Below are 23,924 nucleotides of genomic sequence, written 5' to 3'. Positions count from 1 at the left end.
AGCAATCCTCAAAGGCCCTTCAAGTTCTAACCTTCCATGAGTCTATGATTACACTGAGAAAGGAGCTGGGAAAGGAGCTCTTGCGGCTGCAAAAATAAAGATCTGACTCCAAGTTCAAGAAGTCATTCTTCTGAGAATAAGCTTTAACATTAGAACTTTTTTAAACCCCAATCAGCAGAATAGAGACTTAGAACTGGGGCAAACTGAGAAAATCTAAGACATACTTGGAGAGATTTTAGAAATACTCAAATGTTCACACTAGCCAACAGCTAAAATGAATGTCAGCTATAGTGCCATTCTCATTTTTCTTTTTTTGGTTTCCAAAAGTTTCTAAAAACTGGTTGTTGCAATGATAAAAATAAACCCAGCCCAGCAAAAATTGCCTTAAAGAGAAGGGCATGAGGAGAAGATTGCGAAATGCTTTCAATTCTCTAGATGGAAGGAGCTGCAAAACTGACAAGTGGCATTATTTTTACAAAATCTGATAAGATAGAAAAAAAAAAAAACTCAAAATTCTACATAGTTTTGTATGTTTGTTTTTTTTTTTAATTGGGAAAACTTATACTTTTACTTCCTATACAGCATAACTTCTGGATGTGGGAACCACCAATTCGGAAGCAAAGTGAACATTTTTTGAACTTCAAATTATATTATATTATGTTATCTCATCTATGGGTTTCACTTCACATTTCTGGAATTATCATACAATGCCACAGAAAATCACATACCTACATGCAATACATGTGCATGCAGTATGTCTGGTATAAATTGCTGTGAATTACTTTTCACAGTAACTCATCAGGCATATCTAACACCCCCCCCCCAACCCCACCCCCAATTCACAAGGATGTTTCCCTAAATTGGCAGGGTTAAAAGAATAAATGCTCCTTTAAGAAAGAGATTCCAACTAAGGAATGCAGAGCCCTATGTAAATAGTTTAGTGTTCAAAAGAAAATACTTGATGCTTGGAATGAAGTTGGAGGCATCTTTACATGAAACAGGGCCACCTCACACACACACACACACACAAAAACACACATGCACCAGAAATGCATGCACCAATTCAACTACAACAAAGCACAGTGAAATTTTCCCCACAGAATGTGTGCCAATGAGAAATTTATCATGTCTAACAATTTGCAAGCAAATTGTTCTCATGGGAAAGCTATATTATATTAGGAAATAGGAAATGTCTCAGAAACAAAGTGAATTCAGAAATAGTGTCAATTGTTTCCTGCTCTCCAGTTACTGAGGGAGCCCTGCAGCTTTATCTCAAGTCACAACAATATAAGCAAAGTCAACCAATTTTTTCAGTAAATCAAATGCTGAAAGCTTTTTCGCCTTTGCTCAGGAATTTGGAAAATATCATGAAAAAATTAAAAAGTTGGAATTTTTTTTTAAATCTGTCATATTATTTTCTACTACTTCTTATTAAATAATGGCAACTAAGCAAAAATGGTAATAAAGCTACATTAGCCATATTGATGTCTGTTGTACAGAAAGAATTTTTTAAATATATTTGCCCAAATCTGTATAGTTCATCTGATCAAATTATTTAAAAGGCAGCCTATACGAGCTGACAGGATTTTTTTTTTTAATTCAGTTTTATTGAGACACATTTACATACCACACAATCATCCAAGGTGTACAACCAACTGTCCACAGCACCATCCCACAGCCATGCATTCATCACCCCAATCCATCCCTGAATATCTTCCCTACACCAGAAAGAACCAGAATCAGAGCAAAAAATAAAAGTAAAAAAAGAACACCCAAATCACACACATCTCCCATCCCACCCCACTTTCCATCCAGGTTCTGTCCCCACCTCTCCACTCATCCATCCACACACTGGATAAAGGGAGTGTGATCCACAGGGCCTCCACAATCACACTGTCACCCGCTGCAAGCTACACTGCCATACAATTGTCTTCAAGAGTCAAGGCCACTGGACTGGAGCCCGGCAGTTTCAGGTATTTACCTCCAGCCATTCCAACACATCAAAACCTAAAAAGTGTTATCTATATGGTGCATAAGAATGTCCACCAGAGTGACCTCTCGACTCCGTTTGAAATCTCTCAGTCACTGAAGCTTTATTGCATTTCATTTTGCATCCCCCGTTAGGTCAAGAAGTTGTTCTCAATCCCACGATGCTGGGTCCAGATTCATCCCCAGGAGTCATATCCTGCATTGTCAGGGAGATTTATACCCCTGAAAGGAGCTGACAGGATTTTAAGGTAAGATGTCTGGCTATGAAGTGTTACGGTTGTTGTCAACCTAATGAAAGAGAGCCTTCAAACGCCATGGAATGCACGTTATCTTTCAGAACCTATTTTGAGTGGTCGTCATCACAAAGATAGTTCAATTTTGGTCATATACTGATCATAGGCACCCTCCCTGTGGTAGTTTCAGCCTATACCCTCTCCTCCAATTCCTGTCTTATATGCTTCCTGTGCTGACTCTGTTACACACTTTCACACGGGTGGGAGAAGTTTTGAAAAGTTTAAATATATTTACCCAAATCTGTATAGTTCATTTGATCAAATTATTTAAAAGGCAGCCTATACCTGATCATAGGCACCCTCCCTATGGTGCCCATAAACCAAGTAGAAATGTGGCACCTTTCAAATCATGGGAAGTCTCAGGCATTTTTTATCAACTTTATTGAGGATAATTTATGTACCATAAAGTTCTCTCTGTTTAAGTATACAATGATTTTAAGTATATTTACAGAGTTGTACACTCATCACCATAATCCAATTTTAGAACATTCCACCACTCCAAAAATATCCCTCATGCCCATTTGCCATCATTCTACATTCCCACTCCCAGCTCCAGGCACTACCACTCTCGGGGCATTTTTTTATACTCTCGGTGATGGCCTCTGGGAAGTCACAATTCTCTGGTATCCACATGGCTACCAACTTTTTGTGTGGATGTTTGCAGCCCTGTAACTTGAATTTGCCTGAATGAGGAAGATATTGTCTTCCAAGAACTGCCAGAGTAAATCATGACACTGAGCTGATCAATTCAAAACTCAAAACATCCTCCTTCTGCTCTCACATGTTACTGGTCACTAAATTTTACTTTCCTGTCTCATGTTCAGATAGAAGAGAAGGATCAAAGTCCAAGGGTTGAGCAAATCTTTAGGAGCTCAGGGATAGTGACTGCTGCTTCATCAATTATTTCTCAACCTCTCTTTAATCTCTCTCCGCATTTCAGTTTCTTTGCCTATGAGAACAGAGTAAGACAGCCTTGCTTTGGGAAATGGGGATAAGAAATGTTTTATCAAGATGATTGCCAAATATTTAATAAGCTGTATGTGCTTAGTAACAAAAACACCAAAAGTAAACAAAATGATCTGGAAGGGAGGTATTTTTACTGCCCCATAGGATGCTTGCCCTCATGATCAATAACAGTGGTATTACCAATGAAAATACGCTGTTGTTGATGACAGTATCATGGGTGGATCTCAATATTTTCTATTAAAATATCTCTACCTGTCACAAAGAGATGTCAAGAAGATTGATGGCTATTTTTAAAATTATAACACAAAATGACAGCAAACTCTTAGGAAAGCCTCAAAGGTTGAGGATATCGTATATTATTTTATATATAAAATAAAAAGAGAAAACTTGACAAAACAAGCTTTCCAACCTGACAAGAGTCTACAAAACAGAAAGAAGCTCAAAGAATCAGAGATACTGCTTAACTTAGGAAGGAATTTTAGGTTCAAAACAATTTTTCTCTGCTAGAAATTTCAGTAAAAACTACTTTCAAAGATAATGTAAAAATAAGCAAAAAGTTTTTTTAATTAGTTATAATTCAGAAGGAAAAGGAGATTGTTTTAAATATTTATTAAAAATAATGGTTACATTCTTGCTACTCAAAATTCTGTAAAGTAAAACTCCAGGGATCTACATTTGACAGTGTTCATTTAGGTGTGCAAAGGGCACTCAGTTCTTTATTTGGCAGTGTCCTCAGTATCATGTGTTCAAATGAATACTCTGCATGCCTTCCTCTGACAGATGGTGGAAGTTGCCAAGGAACTCCGAATGTCTTGGGAATATCTCACAATCCACAACACAGCCACTACTACTGGGGAAGAAAACATGGCATTCCTGGTTATCTCTGAATGTCAAAAATTATCACTACGTGATTCTTGTCTCTTCCCATCCTCACCTGCTCCACCCCAGCTGCAAGCAGAAAGTACTGCGAGGCTATCATGTCCAATTCTCCCAATTCCTAAGATACTTCTAAACTAACTATATACTTTTGATAGCTGCTTTAATGTTTTCAGGCCAACAAAGAACTCTTACACTTAGACAGCAGCTCTGTAGCCATTCAAGTTAAAGAGGCTATCACCATTCAAGTTAAAGAGGCTATCAGGCTAGGCCCACTATGCCCACCAAGGATGATTTAGGACTTTGAAGGATTAAACCCATCAATCATTTCAAACCAGAAAAGGATATTGTACAGCATGGCTGAGACCTATTAGCTCCTTCCTAGAAAACAGGTGGCCATGTTTACTGTACATACTGATGATAGCAACCATTTATTGAACACTTACAAATGTGCTAGGCACTAGCTAGGCATTTTATATGTGCATTACTTCACATAATCCTCATAAATCTACAGATTAAAGATGGCTATTATTCCACTGAACAGGTGGAAAAGAAAAAAAAAAAAAAACAAGGTTTGGGGAAGTCAACTCAAGGCTATTGTCAATAACTAATCTATTCTCCTCCACATAAAATCTCACAGGAGAAATTTCTCTTGTATCTCAGTATAAACAATAGTTGAGTGCTTTATCAGTGTTTTGGTATTTCTTATAATACTAAATTTATACTATAACTCTTATAACTAACCGTGTTTCCCTTCTCATGTTGACTGCTCAAAAGGGAAGAGACAAATTTTTGGTCAACTTGCAGTTTCATGATATGTGTTTTATAAACTAATCTCACTCTTCCAAGTTTTCAACCATAATTTTCCTTTCACTGTAAACCTTTTTGGAATAGGGAAGTATATAAATACTTTAAAAACCTGAGTTTTCAGTACTGTGCTCTATCCAAAGAATCACCAGAGCATGGGTAAAATCTTTGCCCAGAATGTATCTTTTCCCACAGCCACCTCTACCCAACCCCACCCTCTACCTCCAGCCTCCTACGTACATCTCTAATTAAACACTGAAGGATGGACTAAATGTAATTTTTACTTACATTGCTGCTCTTTCCATAATCAAATGAATTTCTGTTCTCTGCAGTTCAAAGCAAAGATTCCACTACACTTGGCACTTTAAATCTTTCTTTCAGAACTAATCAGCAATACTCCCAAAATGTAAGTTAAATTCCGCCTTCCTTGGCTTAGCTAAGGTAACCTGGTCCTATGCCAAGATGTCTAAAACATGTTCTAGCTATTGCCAAGAGACATGTAAGGAAAGAATTAAGAGAGATTTTTTTTTTATTATGAAAAGAAAAATTTAGAATAGGAGGCAGAGACCCTGGACAAGTGACAGATTATAAGAAGATGCTGCAAAGACCTTACTTTTTGGACCAAAAAATCTCAATTAGAAGTACATGCATAAGAAAATTTAGAACCACAGTTTCAAGTTCAGACATGACAGAGGTTGTATTTGGCACTTTATATAATAAGAAATTGAGTGCTATGTAGAATCCTAAACACTTTAATAAATGAGATACAAATAGCTTGCTAACTTATTACTCACAAACTCCATAAGCAGCTCTGATAAGATATAATCAAAGTAACATTGTTAATTTACTAAGGCTTAAACACCACCTCATGAAAAGAAAACCCCCTTCACAAGGTATAGCATAATTCTGCAGTTAACAGGAGGTAAGTCAGCTCTTCATGAAATTTTGCATGAGGGTTCAGACTTGAAACACATACCACTACTCAAGATAAGGAATCACTTCCGTATTTTTATATTTTGGATGGGGCACCTTTTTACATATAAAATAAAATCCATGTGTTTATTTGTAGATAATTACATATTACATATATAATTTATTTATAGATAATTAGGAAGGCTGATGAATAATCTATTTTAATATAAATGCTACCAATTACACATAGGATCAGGCATGCAAGTAAATAACGGGTAAAAGCAGTGAAAAACAGGGAAACGCTCCTTTCCCTCTGAACTGCATGGGAATTTTGTGTTCCAAAAGTCTCCCAGAAATCTTTAAGGCAACCTGAGGTTAGAGCAAGACTGGTAAGAAATCTTAGCTTGTTACCCAGTGTTTTCTAAGTACAGCACTTTTAATAATTAATATTTGATGATGAAGATATTCTCAGGGCAAGAACAAACAGCTCTAGGAAAAGGTACTAAAGATGCATGCTTATGGTTGCTTAGCTAGACTCCTGTCCTTCAAGCTCAGCAAACTTCTGCATCTGTCTTCTAAGTGTTCATTTTCACAAAATAGTTCTAATAATAGTTTTTCAGGTAAGAATGGGACCCTAAGTCCACACACTAGGTTAAGTTTCCATTACTGAATAGCTGATAATAGAGGCAAACATTGTCCAACACTATAAGAAGTCTGTATTAATAAATATTTTTAAAGAAGTACATCTTTATCATGTTCAGTGACCATCAATTATTTGAAAATATCTAGACCAGGAAAACAAGAATTCCCACTTAAAGGTACTAGGGAAACCTAAGTTAATGAATAAACAGGGCTAAAAATAAGCTTACCCTTTATAAACTGCAGTTCCTGAAGTGCTTTACAGTCTCTAAAAAGTTTGTTCTATAGATAAAAAAGGTACCCATATCTATATCTGTTTGTCTGTATCTATGAAGATAGAGATACAGAGATATTTTTACGGACAAGTCAACTGAAATAATGCTGATAAAGTGCCTCCTGCTGTGGCCGGTACACATAGGTGCTCCACAAATGTTGTTCTTCTTTCTCCCTTCCCTTCCAAAGAGGGTGTGGTGGTTTGAAGCTCTGAGTACCCCAGAAAAACACATTCTTAAATCTGATCCATTTCTGTGAGCATAAACCCATTGCAAGTAGGATCTTTTGATGAGGCTACTTCAGTTAAGGTGTGACCCACTTCATTCAGGATGAGTCTTAATCCTATTACTAGAGTCCTTTATAAACAGAATAAATACAGAGAGAAAGGCAAGGAAACCCAGAAGAGAAAGGAGAGACCAGCAGATGCCACCATGTGCCTTGCCATATGGCAGACGAGCCAAGGATCACCTGCAGCCAGTCTTTAGGAAGAAAGCTTTGCCTTGATGACATCTTGATTTGGACATCCTCACAGCCTCAAACTGTAAGCTAATAAATTCTCATTGTTTAAAGCCAACCCATTTCATGGTATCTGCTTTAAGTAGCCTAGGAAACTAAAGCAGGGGGGAAACCAAAGCATTATCCCCACACTTCATTCCCACACACCCCAAACCCTGACAATAACTCATGAACCCCCACTGTTCCCTAGCAAAGGCACTCCACAGCATTCACCCTAAACAGAACAAAACAGCCAACTTCAGACCTATCCTAACTCATCCCTCAGTCAGCTGTTCTAGGCATTATACCGAGTTTAACTGTCCACAGAGTCAGCATTTTCCATAAACTTAATATTCCCTCACACAGCCCAGAAAGAGTTCCTGGAAATCACCCAGTTCTGTACAGTTTCCCCCTAGGCTTCTACACAGTTGGTGCCAACCCTGAAGAACAGAGTCTGTCGGTGGAACATTCCACTCATCCTGATACCCTAGAACTCTGCAAGGACCTGGTGAATTTTAAAGCACAGTACGCATGCAGTCAGACAAAAACCCACTTGTGAGTCAAACACAGAAGACTGAAAGTTTTCATTATTTCTCTAGTGGTCACCACTTGCACAGCTGAACAGGAAGCAGGGCAGAAAGATACAAAACAATGGCTAATCCAATGGTCATTGATAACTGGATTTGCAATGCAGCCGGAGAGGAAGCTCAGGAAGACAAACAATGGCACACATTCACACTATCATTCCTACAGACACTGTTCAGCTCTCACTCTATTATGGCTTCTCTGTTTGCCATGGCCTAAACCTAAGACAGCCTTTGGTTGCTATAGAGAGAGAATCCACAATATAGTTAATGCACTCATGACTAATCAGGTACCCAATGTTTAAAATTAGTTCACAATTATTCTCTTCCTTCACATACCTGACAGAGGTAAATGAGATATGGATAATGCTCTAAGGCTATAACAATGATCCAGAACTACAAGAGGAGGGAAGGTGCTATACGACACTTAATTTAGTCTAGTTAAGCCCCGTCCCAGAAACTTCATGAATATCATTCTCCAGATTCAAGCAGAGAAAAAAAGGCCTGCATCCACTGACACATCCTCATGTAATCATACTTTTAGAGTGGAAAGAACTTATATATCATCTGGTTCAACCTCTTCATTTAACAGTGAACAAACCAACCAACCAGCCAGTTAAAGTCCTAGTACAAAGACTAGGACTCCAATGCTCCCAGATCTACAGGACTTCCTTTCCCATTTCCCAACACCAAGGTACCAGCCCCAACCACAACCACTCCCATCTTCCACCACTTGCCAAAACCAGCCAAAATAAAAATCGTTAGTCCTTTTGATTTAGTAATTAGCTAAAAAAAAAAAGAAGGGCTCAGGAATTCTCTGATTCATTTTTCACTCTTATAATCACAGCATGACAAGTGTAAATCAACAATCCTCAGTTCCAGAAGCTGCCTGAGAGTATAAAGATGATCTGGCTCTGGCATGCCCTCCCACTGACCACCTAGGGTTGTTCCAACAATGAGGCCAGCTAGGTCATGTCCTCTTTCTCTCTCACCTTTTCACAAGCTCAACCAATGGCTTCTGTTCTTCTTTCAGTTCTTCCCACTTCCTCTTCCAGGTGCTGCTTCTAGTCCTCATCCATTTCTCCCTTTCTATATTCCTTTCCCTCCCAGAGGGAACAGACCTCAAGCATACTTGTTGGAATGAGCACCACCCTTGGATATTCAGGGAACCGAAATCCTTGTCCTAGTTATTCCAATTACTATCAGTGTTAACTCTAGAAAACCACTTTAATCTCTCCATGACTTGTCTATTTATCTTTAAGGTGAAAACATTGAGCTAAATTATTTCTAAGATACATTGTAGCTCTAAAAATTCTATGACAGTTCTGAATATTTTAATTGGTTAAGTGTAATGGAGCATATAAACAGGCAGGCTAAAAGTTTTCTACCTTCATCTCAAAGTCTCTTCTCAACTTCTCGTGATGACAGTTTTCCTTGGGCACTCTTCAATCTACTTAGATTTGGCTCCCACCTGACCATGCCACCCAAATTGCTAATGAAAGCCACCAATCAACTTCTTTTTGCCAAATCCAATGGCTACTTTTCGATCTTCATCTTACCTGACTTCCAGGCAGCAATCATGCCTTCTAGAAAGTGTTCTTCTCTTGGCACAGATGCTCCACCCTCTTCATGGTCTCCCTCTTATTTCTATGCCTATGCCTTCTCAATCTCCAAATGCTGGCAGTCGCAGAGTCCAGTCCAGTCCCCTTCCCATTGTATTCTCTCACCCTGGGTAATGTCCTTTCCTATGGCCTTAAATGCCAGCTAAATGCCAAGGATCCAAATTTATATCTCCTTCCTTGTCTTGTCTTCTTAGCTCCAGAAGTGTTTAGCCTAGTTCCTGCTCAATAGTTCTACTTGAGTGTCTCACAGGTACCCCAAACACTATATGTTCAAAAGACTGAATTCTTGTCATCCCCACACCACTCTTCCTCCAGTGTTCCCCATCTTACAAAATGGCACATGAATTTCCCCAGTTGCTCACAGCAGAAATTCAAAAGCAATCACCCCCATCCATCCATCCATCCATCAGCAAGTCCTGGCAATTGAAGCCACTTTTCTCCATCTCTTTCATCCCAACCCAAAAACATCTCCCATTTGACCCTCAGGAATAGTCTCCCCACATTTATCTTTACCCTCCTGCTATGCTAACTCCATCCAGCAGACAAAGCGATCTTCTTAAAAATAGGTATCTGCCTTGTCACTTCCTTCTTAAAACTCTACTTCAATGGCTCCCCAATGTACACTCAATAAAATCCTAAATCTTCAGCACTGCATAAAGGGCCACAAAGTATCTTTTGAACATATAATGTTTGGGTACCTGTGAGACACTCAAGTAGAACTATCGAGCAAGAACTAGGCTAAATGCCATCTCAGGCCATTCACCCCCTGTTCACATGTCCTATCCACACTGGCCTTGGTTCCATTTCTTAAATGGGCCAACCACTCTCTTGCCTTGGAGCCTTCACACATGCCTGCCTGAGATGCTTCCCCTCTTTGTTCATCTAGCTAATTTTTGTTCATTCTTCAGGTCTCAACTCAGTGTCACTCTTTGGGAGATATATTCTCTGATCTCCCATGTAAATTCACTCACATACATGATACAGTCTCTCAGTTATCATATCAACTAACCTTGTGTCCTTAAAGAATAATTGTGGCCCTAATTGGAATACATTAGCACATTCAATGATACATGTAAGCTCGGAAAAGCAACATTTTAGAGCTTATTTCTACAGTGTTCCTTGTCATTATGAGAAGCTTAAAGCAAAAATAATAATAAAGCAGTATCCATAACTTTACATATTAAAGTTATTAATAGAAGAGCTAACATAAGTACTAATTTATTTAATTTTCTGATTACCAGATATCAGCATTAACTTTAATCCCAAAGCATTCTGTAGTCACAGCAACCACTGGCTACAAAAATGTTGAATATAAAGATAAATTGCATGTAGGCAATTTATCCAAGGGAGATAATATCTTGAATTTATAGGGTTCCTCTTGGGATTTCAAATTACTTCACTTATACTCCTAGAAAAACTAGGAGGTAGGAAGGGACAAATACTATTTATTTGTATGAGAAACTGAAAGTGAGAAATTATGTAATTGTCAACGGTTTTTTGCAGATGTATTTTTCAGGTATTATTCAAGAATTCTTAGACTATCTCTAGCAGGTAGACAGGAGGTTGGTATCACTAACTGCAGTTGGCATAAAGAAAACACAATAACCATAGGGTGATGACCTGCCTTACGTTCCCAGAAAGGCAGTGGTAGAGCCAGAAATAGAAGCAGTTCCTGAGACTCCTGGTTCACTACCATGTTCTCTAAACCATAACACAGACTGCATAAAAGGGAGTAATAGTCTGAACAATCACATACTTATTTAACTTGCCAAATACATATATCCACTGGATTCAACTATGAGCTTTCATTCTGTAACCGAGAAATAAAGATTTAATTAATAATTATGATGACTGAATCACTATATAGATACCATTTTCTTACTTTCTGGTATACTGTACAATAGCCAAAAGTAAGTACCTGAAATCACTGAAACCCACTCAAGTGCAAACCGTAAAAACCTACTGATTGGCCCCACTTGTATCTCCTTATGTTAATGAAGGAACTTGAGTCAGCCCAGAACTAGCTGCCTACAGTGTTTATACTTGTTATGATAATGGCTATTCTAGCTTAGTTCTAGCTTAGCAAATTATAGTTGTTCATTCCTGTTACTGTAATGATAACAACTCCATCTCCCCTTGTTTGAATCCATAGAACCCTAAACTCCTTAGAACTGGGGAGACAGATGTTCTCTGGCTCCCTGTTGCAATAAACTTTTTCTCCCTTTGAAATCCCAGGGTCATAGACCAGTTGTCATGTGCATCAGGCAGAGAACACCACATCTGATCTGTATCAATTCCACATCTAAGGCATTTTCTTTCTTCTCAGGAGGGACAGAATTACTTACTGAAAATCTAATAATCAACTAGGGGGCTGGATGGTGATTTAACCAATCTCTAAATGTACAGTTCTGGCCCTGTTAAATTGATATATTGGCCAATATTACTAAAATTCCTATTTTGATTTTCAGAATTTTGGACTTGGTAAAAGTTATTAAGCCTCCCACCCGGAAAACAGTCAGTAAAATAATCTCTCAAAAGTTTTAAATAGAATCTATTCTCCATTCAAAGTCAACAGAGTATAGAGAGAGGTGAACACATTGGACACAGCACCTAGGATATCTGACTTCTAATTCTAACTCCATGGAAAAGTAAAAACAATTAACCAGATTTAAAAGATTTTTCAGCTATTCAGAGAAGGGAACTATTTGAGTCACCTCCACTGCTGATTCAATGGATGTCACTCACCGCCCTCCTTCACCTTTCATCCCACCTGACAATCAGCAGATTCAGAGGTACGATGTTAGGAACCTCCTGCCATGGCAGGCTCTCACCTCAGTCCCCTACAAGCTGTCAGCCCAAAAGTAAAATAAAATAGAACAAAATAAAATAAAGCCTCACCAGCAAGCTCACCACAGCAGCAAGAGGGCCTCAAATGGTCCTTATTACACTTTTACTCCACCAGCCTTCATCAACCCCAATTCTCAATTCCCCCCAATCATCAGAATTTTGTGATGAAAAGGATAGGGAAATATTTAGCTCAGGAAAAAAATACATAGATTATTCCTATATTGTTGCATAATCTCATTTAATTGGCACCTAAATTACATAAAACCAATAGTCAGTCACTTATAAAAAGAGAGAAAAATTACTCTAGTCTCTGCTGTAGAGGGGAAAAACACCTGCATGTATGTATGTAGGTAGACAGGTATGTACATGTGTGTTGAATCGTCACTGGTAGAAAAATACTACAAACTTGAACCATTTTTCCAAAAGAAACAATTTTGCAAGCTTTGTTAGACAATGGGCAAGCATTTGTATTTTACCCCATATAAAATTAGAGTTAATAAGCCTCCTTTTGGAAAAGGCTTGAAGGGAATCAGAATGAGCCAAAGAGAAATAGACAGTAGGCTTTGAGGGAAACCATTTGACTATTTTAGCTTGACTTTGCCAATGAAAGCAGCAAGAAGTAAGCAATGCTTAGGAAAGCAAGGGACAGAGATTAGTAGAAACTAATTAAGTAACTTTTTTTACAATGTTTAGGCCATTTACAATTTTTGGAATGATAATAATCACTGAAAATTATAGATGAGGCTGCATCAATCAGAAAGAAAAAGAGTTGAGAGTGATATAACATAAAGCACTCATTCCTAATGTCAGGTAAAGCAGCAATTTGGTTTTTGGTAACTATCAAAACAATTGTATGGTAAAAGGCATATCCCAGTATTCCTATTTGAAAAACAGAAAAACTGAAAATCCAAAATATAAGTTGCTTCCTTCATGCATTTATGCAATGATTCAGCAGCAGAATGAGTTTCAAACTTTTATGCTTAAACACATGCTAGTCATTCTGTCTTAAAAACACATGAATAAGATAAATGATAGACACACACACACACACACACACACACATATATTCATACGTCTATATATATCAAACAATATGTCTCACAAATGTGCCCAAATACAAAGCCTCTAAAAAGAGACTTACTCTAAGGACAAAATTGCTGCAAATACATTAGTTCAGAATCTCTGGATCCTTGCAAAACACAACCCAAGTACCAAGTTCAATTCTTTTTATGGCTTACTGCATAAAAAAATGTAGACATGTCGGGCTGGAAATGGCTTCAAGAGGGCTTTAAGCCCATACTATACTCCCAGAGAGTTTTCTATACAATTGGAAAACTCAGGGAAGGAAGGTCTGATTCCATGGAATCATCAACAGATGTCCTTGAAGCCAAAGAACTCTGTATATAAATAACATTTAACTTTTCAGGGACACAGCAAGAGGTGTTGGGCAGCTACAGAGCTAAGGGCTGCATGCTTTAGAACCCCTGGCCGGCTTTCAGCTGAGGCTGCCGGGAACACGGAGACGGAAGCAGAGTTGGGGGAGGCCTTTATGGACACAACCTGCTCTGGGTAAACCTAAATTGCTATTCAGGTGTCAACCTTGAAACACCCCACTGCATTTCTTCAAAGCCTTCCAATGTGTGGATACATTGTTTCTTTTAAGAACTCTTTTCCTTCAGCAGTATTTGCCCAAGAGTTTCCTCTTACACAGGGTTTCTGAGCAATTAGAGAGAACTGCAGAGAAGAGGTCAGCAAAGTGCAACCAGACACTTACACCTAGCACTCAGAATAGCCCCAGCCCCAAAGGGCCCCTCCCTTTCCAACCAGTAGGTTTTCATTTACTCCTTCTAGGCAGTTAGGTTTTTTGCCATTGTAATTATTAACAAATGTCTACCAGGCCCTACTTTTTTTAGAATACTACCTCCTCCAATGTACATGAGTAGATCATCTTAATATCCTCTAGCGAAAAAAGGTTTGTCATTATGATTTCATGTCTATAAAATGTTGAGAACCTGACCTCAAAAAAGACAAGTGTCCCTATTTCATCATTTTAGACTCTGTTTAAAAGGTAAAGTAAAAGGAAAAAAGATAAGGCAGAAATGTTTAGGGGGTTTCTCACTATAAATATAAATATATAAATGATATAAATATGCCAACGATCTTTGCAAAATTAAATGGGAGTAATGCCAAGAATAAGATAGAGACCATAACATCTTATTTGATGAACAGTAAATAAAAATTTAAGCAAATATTTTAAAGGATTATATAAAGTCATTCTACATGTATTTCATTAGTGTGTTATTCATTCATTTATTAATTCTTTCATCTAATAAATATTTAGTGAATGTCTACTTTGTCCCAGACCCTGTCTTACATTTTTACTTCTATTTCCCTAAAGACAACTCTCCTGCCAATTCCATGCATTTTCAACAATACTCTCTCTTAAATGTCCATCAGTAGACATGAGAATTTCTAGAATCATTCTTCCATTAAGAAAGATTCGGAGAACACTCCTTTATGGACTTGGTTTGAAAGGAAGAGGAAAACCACCACAATATATCATAATAGTTTTAAGAGAGCACCAACCAAGCTTCAGAAATGGAGACACGTTTCAGCCAATATTGTCTTGCTGTACTTTATGTTTCCTGAGTCGTTGTTTCGGATTGACGTGAAGTAAAGGCCACTCCTCACGAAGCAAGAGTTGCCAAAGCCTGCTGGGGAGGCACCTAGCCTTGCAGAGCCAAGGCCTTATCTCAAAGGATAAGGTGGAGTTTGCTCTTTTCCCCTATTGCAAAATATGAGAATATTAAGTAATCTGTTTATATCAAACAGATCCAAAATCCTGTTGACTGATTTTTTTAAGGATAAAAACCCATAGATTTCCTCCTATTTGGAAAAATAAGATACCTGGGACTCTTTCCTCCTTCCTCAACCTTGGTTCACCCAAAACAATTTGGCAATTTCTCCCATCTAGGTGTATCTGAAATAATGTATCTGGTGCCATCAATTTGTCATCTGCAGACCAAATTCTGTGGACACACACAAGTCTTTTGGTACAGAAACAAATATGATACCCACATGGTATCTGAAATGCTGAAATTTTTAAATGAGTTCATCTCCTGTAACCACTCCATCCCATGCATGTCAGCTTTACAAAAGCCTGGATAGTATAAAGTAACACATGAAAGATGAGATATAAAAGTTTCTATTTATTTTAAAGACTAAAACTGGCACTCTGTTTCCTTTATAAAGAGTACCTCTTGAAACCATTAACACAAATGCACATGAGCGAAACTAAGTGAAGAGGAGTCATCACTCCTCTTCTGACTCACTCTGTTCTCAAGTGAGTTTTGCAGTTGACAATTTTCTATTGGGATTTTTAGAACATGGATTAAATGTCATGCCACCCACTGAGAGTAAAGTTGAACAAGGTGAACCAAGGGTGTGGTTTGAAGTCTCAGTCCCCCTCCCCTTTCTCAGAACTACAGCATCAGAAGGAGCCACGAGACAGCATCTGGCTTTTCCTGCCTTCAGGTTGAATCCAACCACCCCAAATAGCAGACTCTAAGAAGAATTTTTAAAATATAAACAATGCAAAGCAACTAGAACAGAGAGAGAGACCCCATGTAGAGTAGGTGTGTAAGCCCAGCCATCACGTTTGGAGTACGGGGTAAGGCAGCAGGGGGGCGTATGCGCTACTGCTCTGGATGTGGGGTGGAACAGTTCATTTGAAGTATTGCCAGCCCCCTCTCTCCTGACACTCACAGCAGGGAGGGGTTTGCTAAGCATGAACTAAAGTGCCAATCTAAGACCTTTTTTGTATGTAGGTTTGTGTCACGGAGCCATGACTTATTCTTTCTCATCCAGTGCAATGTATGTGTAGTACACATCTGATTATTAGTGGGTCCCTTGCTTGTGCTTGAGCAAGTCCTATGGAGATATCATCATGGGACAATAGTGGTGGCTCTGGCTTGCTACAAAACCTGGTCTTGCTGGCACTTGCAACATCTTTTTTACATCCCTAACATTCCTATGACCCCTTATTGGCCCCAAACAAAAGGTGATCTGAGGTTTAGATCTTAAAAAAAAATAAAAAAAAAAAAAAAGCTGCTTATTGGAAGTACATCTTCTCATGTGAATTATTTTTTGAAAAAGCAAAGTTTCTTTTTAAGTTTACTTTTGCCAAGTCTTAGTGCCACAATACACTTCAACCATGTTTATCTTAGAAGCAGGAGAAATAACTACTTGGATGAAGGGAAACATAACTGATGGTAGAAATATAAGATGCTCCAGCTACCTGCCCTTTGAATTTCTGATCCTTAAGTCTGGAGCACTTACTTCTTACTGTAACTGTACCAGAAAGTTTTTTTTTCCTTCAAATATGTCCTTTTCTATGGAATTGGGTATGAGATGGATGCATGTCCTTGAGGAAAACATTCCCACTACATATGTAAAACTTTATTAGAGCTCTTACAACCAAGTCATCTGTCTCTTCATTCTCAATCACCAGGATTATGGGTGACCCATCAAACTCATGTCCATTTCAACTTCTTTACACTTTCACTTACAGTTGGAGCTAGGTGAGAAAATGGGAGGGTCACTTGGGAGGTCCAGAACTAGAAATGAATGATTCCTAATTGTAGTTTCAAGATTTCTACTGCAAAAGAGCCTGTACTGTTGGAAGTTCTCCACCAAAGATGACACCATAAGCAACCATCCTATTGGGTCTCAGGTTTCAGCAACCAGCAACTAACAAAACACGCTTTGCAAGAAATGCAATCCGTTTAGGCTCCAATCAATATGAAAGATAATCATTAAAAGAGAGGTATTTTCAGAATGGGGAATACCACAAAATCTGCCTGGCAACTTTCACCACCACAAAGCTAAACAACCCTCTTGAATTTTAACACCATTGGCCGTCTTTTTATTTCTCCTTAAAGAAACATGGCTACATATCTGTGTACTATTCATTTACATTGCTGTCTTCATTTTGCACTTGAAAATCAAGGGAAGTGCTGCAGGAAATACACTTCTTAGTCAAAGCCTCATGAAACCTGTGTCCAATATCCTTTCGCAGTAGGGTGCAGTCAATCCCCACAGACCTTATAAACTCAAGAAGTGATTTACATCTCCTGAGAACTTAGTTGGAACATTATTCTCAAGGAAAAAATACACACACATACACACACAGAGCGAGAGAATATATCACATTTCCAACAGTCCTCAAGCAGCTTTCTCACTGATTTTTGTACTTCGATTGTCCTAAGAAAACTATAGGATATTTGCTCAAACCTACACTATTTCTTACATCCATATGCTATAAATTTTTATGCCCTCTTTGACACTGGGACAGTGACAGTTACCACAATGGAGATTTAACATCACAGAGTATAAGAATCTTAGGTCAAAAGTTTTACTATTTTTGCTTTCACCAACTTAAGATTTTCCCACAGTCATATTGTAAAAGTTCAAGGAACTCATAAAACAATATGAAAGAAAATACTGTAGTTTCCTTTTTCCTAAAAAACTTAGGCATCAAATTCTTATTAGTCATACTCAAGACCAGAAATATGGGAAGTAGGGAGGTGGAGGGGAGGGGAGCAGGCAGGAGTTGTCAGGGTGGGGCCATCCTCCAACACGATATGATCAGGAGAAACTTGCTAAGAAAGCATGAAAACCAGCATAAAAGCCACACTAGTCAAACTATTCCAGGTGACACAAGATCATCACTTTTCCCAGGACCTAGGGTTCAGTCTGGTTGAAGAATCAATCCAGAGCACACAGCACCTACCCTCTTTTTTCCCAAACCCACCCCTGTGATCCCAGTTTTCAGTAGGCACTAAATGCTTATCAAATGGCAGTAAACACATGAGTGTCTTCAAAACACACATGAGCTCTTAGGTGATTTTAAAGGCTAGAATTTATCATATGGTCACCTGCAAGTTTCATTTAACTTTATGAATATTTCCCATAACCCTGATTCTTTTAAAACTCTCATTATAAATATTAATAATTCTTGCATATCTATGATGCCTTCATATAGTTACTTCAGTAAATATTAATTAATCCCTACAGGAATATTCCCATACTATTGATAAGTCAAGAGACAAGGGAAGGGGAGGCACACTGAAAGCATGACAGCAACAGCTAAAACACAACACTTATCTGGTTTTTTAATGGGCACTGGGAGCATTAATAAAAGGAAATCCTGGAGTTTTTTTGGAGTAAATAATGCTCGTCCATCTTTTTCACAAGACTCATCCAAGATTACCACTCTTAATATCCTCAGCTTAGACCCATTTTTTTCTGCAACAAGGGTAGCAGTCTCCTTCTGCAACATCCATTAGAGATGATTAGAAGGTGCTGCCAAAACATATTTTTATATAAAGCTAGCAGCTTCCTTGAGTTAGTCATTGGAAGGTGGTTAATATTACCTGGCAAAAAGAATTCATTTTGGAAGGAGAGGGGCAGCTAAAGTAGGCACCTGCTACAAAATAAAACCCTTTGATACCAGGTAGGACCACAATAATTCTGTTTCTGATGTTCTAATGAAGTTCTTAAAATTGCTTTCTGTGTTGAAGCAAAATGTGGAAATAAATGAAACTCCTCAGAGAGGCTTTGTTTTTCACATTAAAAATACAAGACATATAAAATGCATGAATGACATTATCTACAGAAACATATGTATATGAATACACACTTTCCCAGACCCATAAAGCTCACCTTCTACTTCTTCTTCATCACACACATGCTTAAGAAAGGAAGCCCCTCTGTCCAAGACAGCTTCATCCTCCATCCTATAGTAATAAAACAGAAAAAAAGAATGCTCAGACCTCTCCTGGAGTGAGCCACTGGAAGCAGCCCAGCTTCTGGGCAGGTTAACCTGCAAGCTGCTGTTCATGTTAACAGGGCAGAGTCGCTCTTCCTTTGGTATCTGCTACTCCTTCACGCAGCTCCTCTCATCTGGTGCTTGAAATCTGCTGGTCCCACATAGCTTCAGTTCTAACCTTGAGAGGGCACCCACATGGACAGGTGAGAGACAATAATCCCAATTCTCTAGGCTGCAGGTTGAGGGTTATTTCCTTTGGGGGTTGCAATAAAAAAGATGAAAGCAAAAAAAAAAAAAAAAAAAAAAATACCAAGAGAGGAAGTTTGGTGTGTCTGGAGTGCTCGTGATGATCGTTTGTGGAAATCCAGCTTCAGTGCTTAGCTCTTGAAACTCCCACTGCATAAAAATGTATACGCTCACACACACATGCACACCCGCCCACACGCAGAAAGCGACAGGGAGTTAGTCTAGTGCACAGTGGGAGCCTAGCTTCCAGCCAGCCTCTTAATACCAGCACAGCCCAGTAGTCTCTGTTGAGTGGCAAGCTTTGAGTCACATGTTGGCCTCACAGAAATCTGACATCTGAGGATTATCCAGCCACCCGACTTCGGCAACAGTCACATATACATGTCATTCATTGTCCACCTTCTTATCGCACATCTCTCTCTATGTATATCTGTCCTGTTAACTCCTTCCCTGAGGGCACAAAGTTCTTCATTTTGTAACCACATTATGCTGTCCTCCTGTCTCCTTACATAATAGGATCTACTCTGCAATTTCATATGCTAAATAAGACCTCAGAATGCATCCAAGTAATGACAGCGTTTTTACGGTCTCCCGATGCCAAACATGTTTCTGGTTTATTATAAGAGTTAAGGCTTATTTCCATACTCTGTGGCTCCTTTTCATTGCATTAACTTTGATATACAGAATTCCATGAACTCTATTTATAGTGAAAGAGTTCACTATAAATAGAGTTCATGGAATTTTCAGAGAGAAATCCCTGAATTGCTCAAATGCAGCCTGCGTAGTACTGGTCTAGAAACAAAGAACTTTCTCTGGGGACAGCTGCTCTATGTCATACCGTACATGAGCTCTGCCAGAGAACCAAATGTTCACTCTGTATTCTATTCATCCAATTATATGCTCAGGCACTGAATATTGTAGGTCTGTTTTCCATATTGTCTGTATAACTTATTCTTGTGCTCCAGATATTTGTTATAATCTATGTAGATGTGCACTGAATTCAATTTTCTTCCTTTCTATTTTAGGGGCATATCTATCTCCCGAAGCAACCGTCATAGCACAAAAAGGCAGGAATTTGGCATCAGGTAGATATGGGTTTAAAAAATCTAGTTCTACTTAGTAGTTGTGTCACCTGGAGGCAAGTATTTAACTTCTTTTAACCTCAGTTTTTCCATCTATAAAATTGGGAGTAAAGATATCAACCATACAGGATTGCATTGAGATTCAAATTAGGTAGCAGTCATGAAAGCGTTCAGTGCAGTGCCTAGCACAGACTGCATGCTTAATGAATATAAGTTTCCTTCTTTCTTTTTCACCCTTCTCAACTACTGGTGGACAATGTGATCATTACCTTAGGACACTTGCAGAATTTCTTCTTTCAGAGATAGGGGCCTTGTATGCAATAGTTAATCCTGATATATACCCATTTCCTTCTCTATCCTCAAATTAAACACATAAAACTAAATGCAAACAAGCTATGGGTCAGCCATCAGGATTATAGTGGAAAAAAGAATGCCCTGAAGAGTTGAGAGGTCAAGTCATTCATCATTCTCAATGAGCCTCAGATGTCACCCTGGTTCCCATTATCAGTTATTAACACATTCATTATTTCAGCAAATATTTATTTAGTGCCTGCTACGTTCCTGGCACTCTTCAGCAAGAGGGGAACACATCTTTGAATACATCTTTGAATTAGACAGACAAGGTTCCTAATAAACTAATAATAAATAGATGAACAAGGAAATCCCAGGTAGCATCAGTGCGCTACAGAAAGTAATATAAGGCAGAGAGCTACCTGGCATAGAGTGACTCCAATAAGTCTTCCAAGAAGGCAACATTTGAGCAGAGGCAAGAATGGTTAGAAGGACCCAGCCATGGGAAGATCCGGGGGCAGAGTGTTCCAGGTTAAAAGAACAGCAAGTGCAAAGGTCCAAGGCGGGAAAAAATTTAACATACTCCAGGAACAGAAATGAGACCAGTGTGGCTGGACAGAGAGACAGAGGTCAATGGTAGGAGATGCTACTGGAGAGAATCAGAGCACCGGAGCCCTGATAAGGTGTCTGGATTTTATGCTAAGTGTTCTGGGAGCCACTGAAGGGTTTTAAGATGGGGGAGCAACTTAAACTGTTTTACATTTTTTAAAGATCCCTCTGGGTACTGAGTGAAAAATAGATAGTCGGGAAAGAGAAATTAGGAAACTACTACAGGAGTCTAGAGAAGGCTGTGGGAGAAACAGGTTGTTGTGAAGGAATCAAGAGTTCTCATTTGACCACTTTAAGGTTAAGATGCTTATAATGTGTGCAAAAGCAGATGTCAGGTACATATGTGAATTACCATTATTTGCAGATTCTATATTTGTAAATTCACCTACTCGCTAAAATTGTTTGTAGTCTCAACATCAACACTCAAATCACCCAAAGTGCACGTTCCCAGCGGAGGTTGAACAAGGCAACATTCAGCCTTCTTGTTTCAGCTCTCACACTGCAAACAAGTGTCCTTTTCACAGTTTATTTAGTGCCACGCTTTTCATAGTTTTGTGCTATTTCTTGGTAATTTCACCGTTTAAAATGGCCCTCAAATTCAGTGCTGCAGTGCTGTCTAGAGTTCTGAAGCAGAAGAAAACCGTGATGCACCTTGAGGAAAAAAACGTGTTTCGGATAAGCTTCATTCAGGAAGAAGTTACAGTGCTGTTGGCTGTGAGTTCAATATTAACAGCCCTGATGAACTTACTCCCAGAAGCAATTGTTGTAAATAAGTTGTCTTTAAACAGAAACACACCTAAAACAAGGTTATGTACTGATCGGGTGACGAAAATGTTGCGACCAGAGGCTCTCAGGAACCTAACCCCGTATTTGCCCTAGGGGCAATGGTTCAGTATTTGCCCACAACTTCCACAGATAGCAAGAATCCACTGTATCTGAGTCAGGTTAAAGAGGTCAGAGTTGGAGATAAAAATTTAGGAATCATTGAATAAAGTTGGTACCTGAACTACTTCCACACACGGTCATCCAGGAAGAGAAAGTAGAAATAGAGGAGCAGGGGGCTAAAATGAAGCACTGGGAACGTCAACATTTAGAAGCAGAGCAGAGGAAGAAGAGCAGTGAATAAGGCAAAGAAATCAAGAGAAGAGCAGAGCTCTGCTACTGAGAGACCAAGAAAGAAGAAGACAAAGAAATAAAGAATCTGCCTGGCAATATGGGCCATCTTTACTACTCTGTCTTCTTCCTCGGCCTCTCTGTAACAGTGCTCTGCTCTTGGAAATAAGGAGGTGGTTGGTGACTTTGACCAAAGCACTTGAAGCATTATTGTACATAGTGCTAGACACACAGAGAGAATTCACCCCTTTCTCCTTCCTGCCTTCTCCCATTGATTCAATAAATTTTTACTGACTGCCTACTGTGTGCCAGGCATGCTTGTAGGCACTGGAGATGAGTGATGAGCAAGACCGACAGGGTCGCTGCCACCATGGAGATTACATTCTCAAAGACTTTCCCTAGGAATCTAGGAGATTGGTCCAAAGTACAAGAACCCATCAGTAATACAACCTTCAAAGACATAGATAAGGATGACAGCTTAACGGGGAAATTTTCTTAAAAGACTTCAGAGCCTGGAGCCCTGCACTACCACACATACATCAACAGTACTGTCTCTCATTTGGAAGACAAAGGTAGTTTAGCCCTTTTTTTTCCTCAAAAATAACCCTTTCCAGGCCTGTCAGCTTACAGATTCCAAAACAACTTCATGCAGAACATCATCTCCACACCCCACCATTAAACGAGCAGGTCCTAAAGTCTTTTGGTGTCTCTTAACACATTTCCTAAGTAAAAGGTTAGTCTTAGCATGTACCCATTTCCCAAATTTCATGCAACAGCCAAAAGGGAAATAAAGGAAGAAACCCTGTCACAACTGGAGGGGAGGAGAGGAAAGTTAACATCACAGAGCTCTCTTCATAGGCTGAGCAAATGGTCCAGCCTAACTGAAGCACCATCGCCATGTTCCATCTGAGTGAGAGAGTGAGAATCATGGTTGGTGCATTCCTGGCTGATACATATTTCACATTTCCTCCAAGACTATACATAGCAAGTAATTAGAAACTCAGTTCTTTCTAATGGACAATGCAGAGCATCTGAAAACAGCCTCTTTTCCATAGGAAAAGAAAGAGTGAATGCTGCAAACTGAAAATATAAAAGCTGCACAGTCACAGCAGCCTTTCCCCAGAGCAGCCCTCAGTCTTCCTTGAGAGCAAGTCCAGCCTGGCACACACAGACTTCTGCACAGAGTATAAGGATTTTATGGCTCTGTTCCATCTTGACACCACAGCTGTCAATTATTCGGGTTGTGTTCCACACCCCTCCCAAATCCCCAAAATAGTTGCTTGCTATTATTAGTAAGGCAGAAAATATCCTTTAAAATGACTGTCTGACCCCAACAGTTTTCCCTCCTATTGGTAGGAAGAAAATAGCTCATCCAGTCACTAATCAGGCCCCCAAACCCATTTCCAAAATTTTCCTTTCACACAGCCTGCATTCACTGGAAAGAAAGAAGG

The 23,924-nt window shown here is 39.0% G+C and overlaps 1 protein-coding gene across 4 annotated transcripts in view; it reads right to left on the bottom strand.

Moving 5' to 3' along the window:
- Window positions 1-23,924, bottom strand: part of SLC4A4 (solute carrier family 4 member 4) — a 442,709-nt gene that overhangs the window by 370,252 nt on the left and 48,533 nt on the right. For 2 of the 4 annotated variants that reach the window (XM_037829942.1, XM_037829943.1), the window contains exon 2: window positions 19,027-19,100. In XM_037829942.1, the coding sequence (XP_037685870.1) occupies window positions 19,027-19,099 (73 nt within the window). In that variant the 5' untranslated portion in view covers window position 19,100. Of the gene's footprint in view, window positions 1-19,026; window positions 19,101-19,442; window positions 19,475-23,924 lie in introns of those variants that run through there. The other 2 variants (XM_037829941.1, XM_037829940.1) reach the window with 2 other exon arrangements.

Source organism: Choloepus didactylus, chromosome 3 (genome assembly GCF_015220235.1).
Source record: "Choloepus didactylus isolate mChoDid1 chromosome 3, mChoDid1.pri, whole genome shotgun sequence".
Lineage (NCBI taxonomy): Eukaryota > Metazoa > Chordata > Mammalia > Pilosa > Megalonychidae > Choloepus > Choloepus didactylus.
The sequence above is the reverse complement of the archived record's forward strand: the minus strand, read 5'-3'. Positions and strand labels throughout refer to the sequence as shown.